The sequence below is a fragment of the Protopterus annectens genome, chromosome 11.part0 (genome assembly GCF_019279795.1).
Source record: "Protopterus annectens isolate FY-2018-M chromosome 11.part0, PAN1.0, whole genome shotgun sequence".
Classification (NCBI taxonomy): Eukaryota; Metazoa; Chordata; order Ceratodontiformes; family Protopteridae; genus Protopterus; species Protopterus annectens.
This window is the reverse complement of record NC_056745.1, coordinates 51,946,028-51,958,125: the sequence shown is the minus strand read 5'-3', so window position 1 is coordinate 51,958,125 and position 12,098 is coordinate 51,946,028. Positions and strand designations below refer to the sequence as shown.

Genomic DNA, 12,098 nt, shown 5'->3' with positions numbered 1-12,098 from the left:
CATGTGTCATGTAATTCAGTGCCCAAACAGAGACGTTCACTGAACCGTACACCCGCTTTCTGAAACAGTCCAGCTCCCTTGACTCTTGGTCAGGAGGGTAGACCGTAAGCTCTCCTGAGTGAGCTACTTCCTAGTGGCAGCTGCCACCACCATAGCATCCCTTGTTTCAATATAATTATCTGAGAGGGGATCAAGACCTTATCCAGACATTTGGGAATGGGCTTCACTGTGTCCGGTTACGTCCACGCCCGAGATGTAATGAGATCCACTAAGGGATCTGCGGGAAGGGACACCCAGGAAATAGAGGGTTCTGTGCCAAATGCCTCGAGGAACACCGATTTGTCTGAGGTAGGTTTTTGGGCTGACCACCCCCCTCGCTGGCGAAGGAGTTCCATGATGTCTCCGAAGGAGACAACTTCGGGGGGGGGGTGACCAGGGGGAACCTTCCCCTTCCTTCAAATTGGTGTCTTCAGTGAGAGACTCCAGTGGGGAGTCTAAGTGCCTCCTTTTGCATGCAGGTTTGAGAGGGACCTCCTCAGTGGGAACCTCTGGGGAGGACTCGCCAGCATCTTGCTGTTCCCAAGCGAAAGCGACCTGAAGCAAAGTGGTGACAGGATGTTCCTGGAATGGAAGAATTGCCAGAACCACACCAGAAACAGAGGGAGTTGGGTCGGGGTCCAAAGAAGAGATGGTCAAAGGTCTTGAAGAAATTGAAAGAACCCTCTCCACCACATCAAAAGCTGAAGGGGAACAAACATCCTGAGAGAGGACAATAGCAGCCGTCACCCTCTGCCCTGACGGGGGAGTCAGAGCCGAACCTCCAGGCACCGAGATACCAAGGGGAAAGCTGCACTCCGACATACTACTCAGAGCCAACAGCAACCCCTCGGATCTGACGCTGAGGCTACAGCTCTGAGAGCTTATCGGATCTGAGCCAGTTGGATCCAACTTGCTCAAGGTCATAGCCGGCATCAAGGTACAAGGTACCATTGGCAGCGGCCCCTCAACCCAGAGAGTCTTCGGATCTAAGGGTTCCAAAACCGAAGGTCAAATCAGAGAAGGAGTAATCGGGGTGAAAAAGGGCTACATGCTCCCTGCTCCTGAGGGACAGGGGGCAGGCAAGACTCCCATCTGTATCTGGGTGTGGATGAATTTCCACATTATTCTATCCATCTCCGCTTCACTAAGGCTCCGGGTGGAGTGGGAGGACACGGAGACTGACACCGGCCTGGAGGGGCTGTGAGGAGAAACCTGAGCCAGTGATCGGATCCAGGGATACTCTGGCTCTGGAGAAAACCAAAGGGAATGGAGCGGAGGAGACTCCAGTCTCAGAGCCGACCTAACTTCGGGTGGCAGGCGGGCCGAAGCCAAGCGATTTGGGGATCGCTTTTTTGGCCTATCCTGTTTAGATGCTTTGTCTCCATCCCCGGGCCACTTGGCAGGAGTTTGAGTCCCAGTGGCCAGGGAGAAGGCAGAGGCAGAAGCCAGTGGAACAGGGACTTGAGTCTCTCAAGAAGGAAGAAGGCTCTAAAGAATGAGTTTGTTTCTCCTGTCCTTAAGTGCCCAGGGATTAAACCTGGCACAGATGAAACAGGAGGTTTGGAGATGGGCTGCCCCAAGACACACTATGCACAGAGTGTGGCCATTGGCTGGGGAAGAGCTTATGGCCACACACTGTGCATTTTCTGAAGCCACGTTTGGGAGTGTCTGACATGTCCCATCATCAGGCCCAGCATACTCACAATCACACAGACCATACACGCAAGGGAAAGAAAGAGAGAGTGATTTTTTTTTGTTTTACACTGATAGAAAAGCAGTAGGGGAGGTAAGGAAGGTAGGTAGAGAGAAAAAGGGGAACGATTTACACTAAAACAGCACTTACCAAAACTTTTATCACACATAGCTCGGATCACAATGCAGACATGTGGCGCGGCAAATGAGATCTGAAGGGATGAAGGAGACAGGGGGATTATGGGTAAGGGGAGGGGCTTTGAGCTTGGATCAGATGATGGATATGTGCCTGAGTTAGATCCTGTTTGGCTCTGGTAACCCACAGGTTGAGTACCAAATGAAGACACGTAGTTCAGATCAAATATTTAGGAGTCTGAGATACCCTGTATAACCAGACAGACTTCCTAGAAGCAGGAGATTGATTGTCAGGCAAACTACAAGCAGTGGAAACATTCTCTAATGAATGCAAAATAAGATGAACAGCTGCAAACATAGGTATATCCAACTGTAACAAATCATAATACATATGAAGTGAAATACAAATTTCATTCTTTTCCCACTGAAAAAAACTCTTATCTTAGATAAGATCTTAGGAAAAAGATAAGTGTTCAAGAGGGAAATGTGAAGCAACACTTTTCTCAGAAGAAATTCCTGAAACACAATTTTCTTCTAAACCCTGCTCTTCTGCTAAAATTTAGAGTTAGAAACTGCCTAAAGTGGCAGTAGGTAAAGAAAAGGCAGAAATTACGTTTCTCACAAATCCCAGCAAGTCTTCCTTGTTCATAGAACTAGAAATAGGAGAAAGCAAGACTTACTCTTTAAGTTTTCTTTTCTTGGGAAACTCCCTGGAAAAAGACCACCGCACAGCACACATACTCATTAAAGGTTCAAGTTCCCTTTCTCTGCTAAATGAAAGACCTTCACCTGCCTCTTACCCAGAGACTGACAAGAGTGGTTCTTCCTCCAGAAAAGGGCATCCCTACAACAGCAGGAGACATATATATCCCCCAGTCCTTAGCGGCTATAGATGTAACATCAGAGAGACCAGAGAAAAAGATGAGTGGTCTGAGGAGCCAAGTGCAGCTACAGCAGCATCACCAACCAGTGGCTGCGGCACTACAGAAGCCAGCATGACATACAAAGACCCTCTGACAACATTCTCCTTCTTCTTCTTGGGGAAGGGGCAAGGAAGAACAGTAAATACTGGTAGCTACTCTGTTGGCTAAGCCATGAAGGAACCTCTGAAGACAGATGCCATGGAATAAATGAATTGGTAAAATGTTTGATAATCAACACTTTTTAGGTGAGTAAAACACTGAATGTCTCACAAAAGTACAATATCGTTTCTATAACGCACACACACTTACAAAACCTGTAGGAATATCAAAATGTAGAACATTTTACACAGAATATTCACACATCCATTTACATACAAAACTCCCTTATATCAGAAGTAACAGTTCAAAAATACTAACCTTCCTATAAAGCACTCAGAAAATAAGATACATAGGTTTTCCCCCAAAAGGGGACTTCTTTGCTCAGCCTTGAAGGATCGCTAGCTGAGTGACAGTTTCGCAATGCCCAGCAAAGGAGTTCAGTATGTCTGCAAAAAAGCTCTGAAACTTCAGCAATCTGTGTTTCTGTCTTTTTATATGGAGCTCCTCTTGAGCTCCTAACATGTACAGTGTGTGGAGGGCACTCTAAAGTTTTAAAAACTGTCCAGCTAAAGTCCTGTAGGACCCAAATAGTTTAGGATGCTAAAACACCGATGCAAAATGGACATGTATCCAGTTGGACTAGCCCGGTCAACAAATGTAAAATAAATAAATAAAAATAAAATATCTCCGTATAATACACTATAAGTGAACATTGACAATATACTTTACTTTCTTCCACCATAGCATTTCTCTCCACGCCCTGTAATAACATGGAGCCCTCTCTCAGTTATGAAAATACGAATACAAAATTGACAATATTAACAAGTTGCAACCAGTGATTAAAACTTCCACAACAGGACACCCTAGATGAACACAATTTTAGTGTCATTTCATTTACTTCATCTTACCTTTCTAATCCAGCCTATTATTACTTGGTAAGTCACATACTGAAGGAATTGAAACCCAGCATATATCTATATGCCATAAGGAGTGTGACAATACGAGGTACTGCCAGTTATGCCAGAAGTAGGGCAGTGGGTGTGTAACATATACCAGCACAGCTAGCTGGAATTTAGTAAAGAATTATATGTCATTTGTGTATCAAACTGATTTGTACATATGTTTGTGTTTAAAAATGTATTTGTAAAGTTGCTTGTGTTAAATGTATCCACACTCTGCCCTACATATATTATTGTAAATGAATTAAATGTATATGTTTTGACAGGGGATACTGGAAGGGAAGAGGCTAATCTCAAACTTTAAAAACAGTAAGAAAATTAAACTACTGGCCCTAGGCCATAAAAATGTTATTTCTCAGTTTTGAATGAAGCCAGAGACGAAATGTCTGTAAGAAGTATGGTTTATTAGCTCATGTAAGAAGAAGGGAAGCGTTTTATGACTTCCAGCAGCTGCACCAGATCCGAGCACAGGTTTATCTGTGTGTATGGTAACACACAGGTGCTGAATCCTGCCAGCTTCTAGCAATGGGAGTTGCATGGGAACCAGAAGTTAGATGACCAGATGTATTTGATGTCATTCTATACAAAAATAATGTTTTAATATTAGAGGAGACTGAAGTCTCAGGAGCACTCTGCTCTTGGAACCTAACAAAGGAAGACGACTGCTCACCCACTTCATCTTGCCTTGTGCTAGTAAATGACCAGGGATAGTTATTCTCTAATTCAGTTAGAAAAATATAGTGAGAATAGTTAAGTATTGTTTTTCTGTAACTGTGAATCTTTCCAGCTGGTTATTTTTAATATTTTTGTGACAGAAACTCTGGTGTTTAGTGTAAGTAGATATTTCATATTTTCATGTTCTTTTATTATTTATTATTAAATATATTTAAACTTTTCATTGTGGCTGGTCCTTTTAAAGAAATATTTTGACCTTTGAGAGTATCTGCATATATTTATTTGGTGACAACTATGGCCACTCCTGAAAGCTTTGTTGCTTGGTCAACATTACCATTTGTAATAATATTAACTTCACTCAGTATAACTTAATACCCTTTTAAGAGCCTTGAAGTAACTGACTGGAGGCAGTGAAACTACCTTATAGTCTGGACAGAAGGTGGCATAGCTAGTAAATCTGTGCCAGCCTTTCCCAGGTCTATCTGTGTGTGAAAATTAAATCTCAAAGAGTGTGTGTGTCAGCTACCTGGAGCAGGGACACAAAGCACTGGTTTCACAGAGAGGGTGCTGAACATAACTTGGTTTCACAGAGAGCATCCTGAACACAGCTGTGCCAGTGGACAGCCATACTGGGGACCTGGGGAGAGACACAGAGAGAAATCTAGACCCTGGGATGACTGTGTTCTGTGTATACTATTAAGGGAAATTGTACTTGAAGCAGAGAGGTCTGCAGCTGGAAATAATGAGTGCATCCATTTGTATTCCAAGTGAACGTCCCTCTCCAGTATCAGTGGTGAGGATTCATACTCCTGGATTACTGGCCCATGTAGGGAAGTCACAAGGAGCTATGAGTGTTACCTGTAAATACAAAAGGGGCTAAAGACTTGAATTGGTTAATGTTCAGTTCCCATTTGAAAGTTAAAAGTTCCAATTAATAAAGCATGCTGGCAAGACTGATGAATAAATATATCAACATGTTATTCATTCTTACTTTCTTGAATTCCGGAAATAATCAAATCAAAGGTTAATTTACCCCATACCTGCTTACTTTTAACGTGAATAATGAAAACTCTCCTTTGCTTTTTTTCCTTGCTAATATCCGCAAAAGTAAGCAATACAGCAAACATATGGTAAAAAAAACAAAACAAAACAAAAAAAACATAAGAACAGCTATTTCAAGGATGGCATATGATATATATCCATGTATAGCGTGGTAGTTAGTATTACTGTCTCACAGCCCTTGGAATCCCCTTTGATTCTTAGCTGGGTTTCTTGTCTGTGGAGTTTGCATGTCCTTCTCCATGTTCACTTAGGTTTCATTCAGGTTCTTCCATTCTCCCAAATACTCCACGGACTCACTGACAGGATAGCTGGCAAAGCTAAATTGTCCTAAGGTGTGTACTTGAGTTCACATGTATCTTTTTTTTATGTGTATGTGTCTGTATGTGCGAGCACACACATGCACTGCTGTGGACTGACATCCTATATGTGGTATCCTACCTTGCATCTGCTGTTTGCATGGGAAGAATCCAGCCCCAAAGCCACAAACTGCATAAAATTTTAACAAAATTGAAAACTAGAACAGTTTGAGATGCAATTTAATTTAGTAATGCACTTACTTGTGACCTACGAATGTCAGCTGTTGCATAATTTCCCACTGCAGACCACTTTGTGGAATCAGATATCCTCAAACCTGTGCCTGTAAGACTGATACTAAACTGCCCCTAAAATAAAAAACATTCCGAAAATAAAATATGCAGAAACTGGAGAAAGGTGGGTATTCTACTGTTTGCAAAAGCTCTAAATCTGTGACATACTCTGTGACTGTATTAACACACACACACACACACACATGCACACTCTTGCATTCATATACATAACAATTCCATAAAAAACTAACCTTCGTCAAATCACTTTTTCTGATTAAGGAAAACCATCAAAATCACAAAGAAATAAAAAATATATAAACACAAAACAGCATATTTGCAGAGTGGCAAACACCCTGCACCTTAACTCCCTTGCATCTTTAGATACACTAATTCTGAGAGAGTACAATGACAGGGAAAGTACAGTTGCACATGTACTTACCTGTAACAGTAGATGTTCATAAAACATGTTGCCTTACTAGCATTTGTGTAGTAGTGCCCTACTATCCTCCCTCTGGCAGTCTTAACGCTTCGAGCTCCTCCTACGGTTGCCACATTTTCAGATGCCCGAAGTGGGGCACTTTTTGAGAAAACATGCGATTTTGTAGGACAGATACTACCCACTGCCAATATAAAGGACTGAATATCACTTTTTTGCCAAAATAAAAGTGTATTATTCTAGCATTTGAGTTGCTTATGTAGCTCCATAGAATATTTAGGTGTTTGAGATTAAATAATTGTTTTATGCACCTATTAAAGGAGGCTTATGAAATATTTTTTTTCTAATAAAATCTCTGGACATTTGCCATTTTACATTTTTTTCCGCAGGACACAAGCACCTAAATACGGACTGTCCTGTGCAGAGAAGAGCACATGGTAACCCTAACTCCTCCCACTGCCTGTCTGTGAGTGTGAAGAACCAATTAGCTGGCAGTACTGGGACTGGCTTTCAACCCCACGGACAAGACTATTTCAGTTTTCAGGGGTCCAGCAGAAACAGCAGATGAAAATGCAAGGTTTTGGAACATCTTCAGTTCCATACCAAAAGCCCCCGCCAACACACACACACACACACACACACACTGCTGAAAACACTCAGAGACAACTCCAACATAAAACTATATACATCCAACTTGCTTGGATTTGCTTTGACATGGCGGGTGTAACAAAAAAAAAAAAAAAAAACAATACCACAGGACAACTAATGTGAAATGGTTTGCTTAGAGACACGTTGATGTTTCTTTGCCCCTGTGAAGGAAATAAAAAGCCTTTCAGCCTTCCTAATGGGTATTGTTCTGTCAAGGTACTGTCTGCTGATGCACATCCAAGCTATGAAGCATCCTCTCTCCCTTATTCTTAACTTCTGGAAAGAATATAGGGAGATTAACAGACTGATTGTGAATGAATTCTGAGACCACTATTGGCATGAAAGAAGGATGAGAAAGTAACAAACTACCCCTGTGGAAAAATCAAGTAAGATTGTCTCACCATGAGAGCCTGCACCTCAGAAAAGTACAGTTTTGTACCTACCATAAATGTAGATGTTCGAGGATCCACATTGCTGCAGTCCTAACCATTGGGTAGTCCGCTGTCCCAGTCGCATATCCTCAGTCTTTTCTTGCCCCAGATGTCAGAAGACCCTAAAAAGACAAGGCCAAAACCAAAAACACCAAACACTCCTGCACCAAAAATATGTACAATATATACAAAATTACAAGAGTATAACCTCACCCACACAACCACCCCTAAACACAGAGGGGAAGGAGGAGCAATGTGGATCCTCGAACATCTACATTTATGGTAGGTACAAAACTGTACTATGTTCTTCATTCCACATTGCTGCAGTCCTAACCATTGGGTAGAATCCCAAAGCAGAGGTAAGGGAGGCTGGCAAATCATAAGGAAGCAGGAGCTGTCAACATGCCTTGCAAAATAGCTGTGGCAAAACCAGCCCTAGATTTAGAGTAGAGAGGAAGGTGGTAATGCTTAGAGAAAGTATGCACTGAACTCCAAGTAGCTGCCTCCAAAATATCCTTAGTTGCCACCCCTTAGAAATGCTGTTGAAGTGGCAGTAGCCCTAGTGGAATGAGGCCTAATCCCAGCTGGAATCTCCTTGCCATGATGGGAATAACAAAATGCAATGCAAAACCCAATCCACTTAGAAATAGTTTGTTTTGACACAGGCTTGCCCTGAGAACTCAAAGCAAAAGAAACAAACAACTGCTGAGACTGCCTAAAATCCTTAGTCCTGCTTAAATAATAACGCAACTGCCTGTGTACATCTAAAGTGTGCAAAATCTTTTCCCCTTATTTTGGGGATCTGCATAGAAAGTAGGCAAATGAATAGTTTGGTTTAAAGCCACACTAGAAACCACCTTCGCATAAAAGAAGGATTAGTACGTAATGATACCCTATCCTTATGGAAAATCAAAAGGCTCATAAGGGCCTGCAATTCAGAAACCCTTCTTGCAGAAGTAATGGCCAACAAAAAGCAGTCTTCCATGACAAGTATTTCAATTCAGCAGTAGCCGAGGCTCAAAAGGTGGTAGAGTAAGTTTCTCCAACACAAAATTGAGATCCCAAGCAGGAGTAGGATCTTATATTCTTTGCCCTCTAACAAATTGCTTGAACAAAGGATGCGAAAACAATGGTGGGTCACAATCATAGTGAGCTGAAATTGCTGCAGCATGAATCTTAATGGAAGAGAAAGACAAACCTTTGTCCAATAACTCAGTAAGATATTGAAGAGCCACACTCAAATTAGGCTCAGAAATCTCCAAATTCTTTGCTGCACTCCAAAATAAAAATCTCTTCCATTTTCACTTTCCTTGTACTAGGTCTTCTGGCTTCCATAATCACATTTAAAACTTGTTGAGGAAGTTGAGACCTGCTGTGTTTCAAAACAGAATATGCCAGGCTGTTAGATGAAGAGAGTGAAGCTTGACATTGAGCAGGTGACCTTTCTGAGACAACAGGTGTGGAATCAAAGGTAAAGGCCATGGAGGCTTCCTTACCAGACTCCTCAGTAATGGGTACCAGTGTTGCCGAGGCCAATCTGGAGCTATTAAAATCATCCTTGGCTTGTCTTGTCTGACCTTTAGGAGCACCTTTGGGAGAAGAGGCAGAGGTGGAAAGGCATACACATGAAGATTTTTCCAACTGAAAGAAAGAGCATCCACTTTCCAAGCTGTGTGATGAAACCTCTTTGTGCAAAACTTTGGCAGCTGGTGGTTTAGTGGAGAAGCGAACAGATCTATGTCTGGAGTTCCCCATGACACTGTCAATTAAATACATGAAGATCCAGTTTCATCCATGATTTGTCTGCTTAACACATCTCCTAAGCAATTCTGTTCTCCCGCAGAAACCTTGCCTGAAGAGTTAGTTGCAAGCTGAGCGCAGTCTCCCATAAAATCATTGCTTGCCTGCACAACGGGTAAGAATGTGTTCCCTTGTTTGTTGATGTACCACATGACAGTTGTGTTGTCTGTTAGAATCAACACCTGCCCTGGCAGAAGTAACTCCTTGAAAGCCATTAATGCAAACTGGACTGCTAACATCTCCTTCATGTTGATATGTAGATGCTGTAGTCTGGCAGGCCACTTGTCTTGTATCCACTTTCCATTTAGATGAGCTCCCAAGCAATGTCTGAGGCATCTGTCGTTAGAATCTGACTCGCCTCTGGCCGGGTCACAGAGAGTCCCTTGTTTAGGTGACATTCCTGAGCCCACCACAAAAATTCCTGTTGAATGCAAGGTATTATTTGAATGACAGTGTCCAAATCCTGGCAGTGCTGTGTCCATACATTTTGAGATACCATTGCAGCTTCCTCATATGCAGTTTGGCATTGGGAAGCACCAGAATACAAGATGCCATGAACCCTAAGGCTTGAAGGACTGTCCTTGCAGTCAGCCCGGACTGAAGAGATAGTTGATGGAAGTAAATGGAAAGATTCTTTTGTTTGTCCGGGGTTAAAAGGCCATCTGGGCTGCTGTATTCAGTCTCACACCCAGAAAGCACATGTCTTGAGAGGGTACTAGACTGGACTTTATTTCGTTCACAGAATACCCTAGGCATCTTAGCACTGCTATCACATATTCCAAATGCTGTAAAGGTCTTCCTTTTCTTGAGCCAGAATCAGGCAGTCGTCCAAGTAAGGATAGATTTGAATTCCTTTTAGCCTGAAGTAAGCTATCACTGGAGCCAGAACCTTTGTGAATACTTAGATAAGCCAAAGGGCAATGCAGAGAACTGATAATGGGAATTTCCAGCTCGAAAACGCAAATACTTCCTGCAACTTAGTCTGATAGGCACATGAAGGTAAGCTTCCTTGAGATCTAAAGTTACCATCCAGTGATCTTTGCCCAGCAGAGGTAAAAGCTGTTGTAACGTCAACATTTTGAACTTGGGAATGTCCAGATAAGTGTTGAGGATAGATAAATCCAAAATTGGTCTCCACGTGTTCCCCTTCTTTGGTACTAGGAACAGGTGAGAATAAAATCCTAGGCCCCTTTCTGGCACAGGAACTGGCTGAATGGCCCCTATTTGGAGTAACAGAGAAATTTGCTTGTGAGCCTCTTTTCTTTGTAGAGGAGGAATGTCTGGCATGCCTTTGAAAGGAGGCAAGGTATGGAAATAAAACCTGTAACCGTGGTGAATGATATCCAAAACCCATCTGTCTTGGGTAATTAAATCCCAATTTTCTTTGAAAAGAGCCAGCCTTCCTCCCAAAGGTGCTGCCAGACGAGAATGTACTGGCAGCTGAAAAGGTAGGTCATTGGGTCTGTTTACGAAAGGACTGACCCCTGCCCTCACCAGAAGTCTGAGCAGGTGAACTCCTGTCCTAGGCCTAAAGAACCTTGAGCTCTGCCCCTACCACGTCTAGACCTACCCCTAGACTGGGAATCATAAGCAGGATATGTCCATCCCTTAGTAGGCCAATTTCTACTAAACTTGGAGGCTGCACCTGCAAAAATCTTTAACAGTTTGCATAGACTTAGCCTTGTCCTCCATTTTCTTTAAAACTGCTTCCACAGGCGAACCAAACAACACATCAGACTGTAAAGGAGCATCCAAAATCCTTGTCTTAACATGCTCAGCTAAATTCTGATCCCTCAACCAGGCGTGCCTGCGAAGAACAGAACCAGTGGCAGCCACCCTCGAGGAGGCCTGCACAGCATCAAAACCACATTGCAAGGAATGCTTACCCACCTGTTCAGACACATGAACTAAATCCTGCAACTCTTTACACTCAATACCTTCCGCCAGAGCATCCACCTTAGACTGCAATTGTGAAAGGAGATAATTTTGATATTTTAACATGTGAAACTGGTCATGGCTAAAGTGGAAGAAGTATACACTTTCTTTCCCCATCTATCCAAAGCCCTTGCCTCTTTATCAGGAGGAACAGGATTTTTAACAACAGAAGCCTTAACACCTTTAGGCCCCTGAGAGACAGTTTCCGGGTCTGCCCTAGGACTCTTAAAAAGATACTTATGAGCTTCAGGCACCCTATAGTACCTATCCGGTTTAACTGGGGCAGGAGGCAAAGAATCAGGGTTCAGGGAAGCCTCTGCAAAAACATCTTCCACCACATTCAGAACAGGAGGTATAGCTAAAGGCCTATGCTGGGGTAGAAACAAGAATTCCCTAAGCCTCTTCCTGGAATCAGAGAAATCTTGACCTTCCCATTTAAAATGCTCCCTCATGGAATGCAGAGTCTCTGAAAATGAAAAATCCTCAGGAGGAGAAGCTGAAGGAGTAGAATCATCCACATCAGAATCAGAATAAGGAGGATACTCCTGCAAGTCTAACACTGCTCAAAACTCTCAAACTCAGGTTCCACCCTAGGCCTCTTATCAGGAGGGGCATAGAACCTCTAATCATAGTAATCAAATCCTCTGCCATTTTAAGCATATGTTTTTTAGGCAAAG

The 12,098-nt window shown here is 42.7% G+C and overlaps 1 protein-coding gene across 1 annotated transcript in view; it reads right to left on the bottom strand.

The window, feature by feature from the left end:
• The window catches only part of ADAMTS20 (ADAM metallopeptidase with thrombospondin type 1 motif 20), a 3,636,702-nt gene that overhangs the window by 93,256 nt on the left and 3,531,348 nt on the right, over positions 1-12,098 (bottom strand). The window contains exon 38 of the mRNA XM_044087413.1: positions 6,142-6,246. Within this exon, the coding sequence (XP_043943348.1) occupies positions 6,142-6,246 (105 nt within the window). The remainder of the gene's footprint in view (positions 1-6,141; positions 6,247-12,098) is intronic.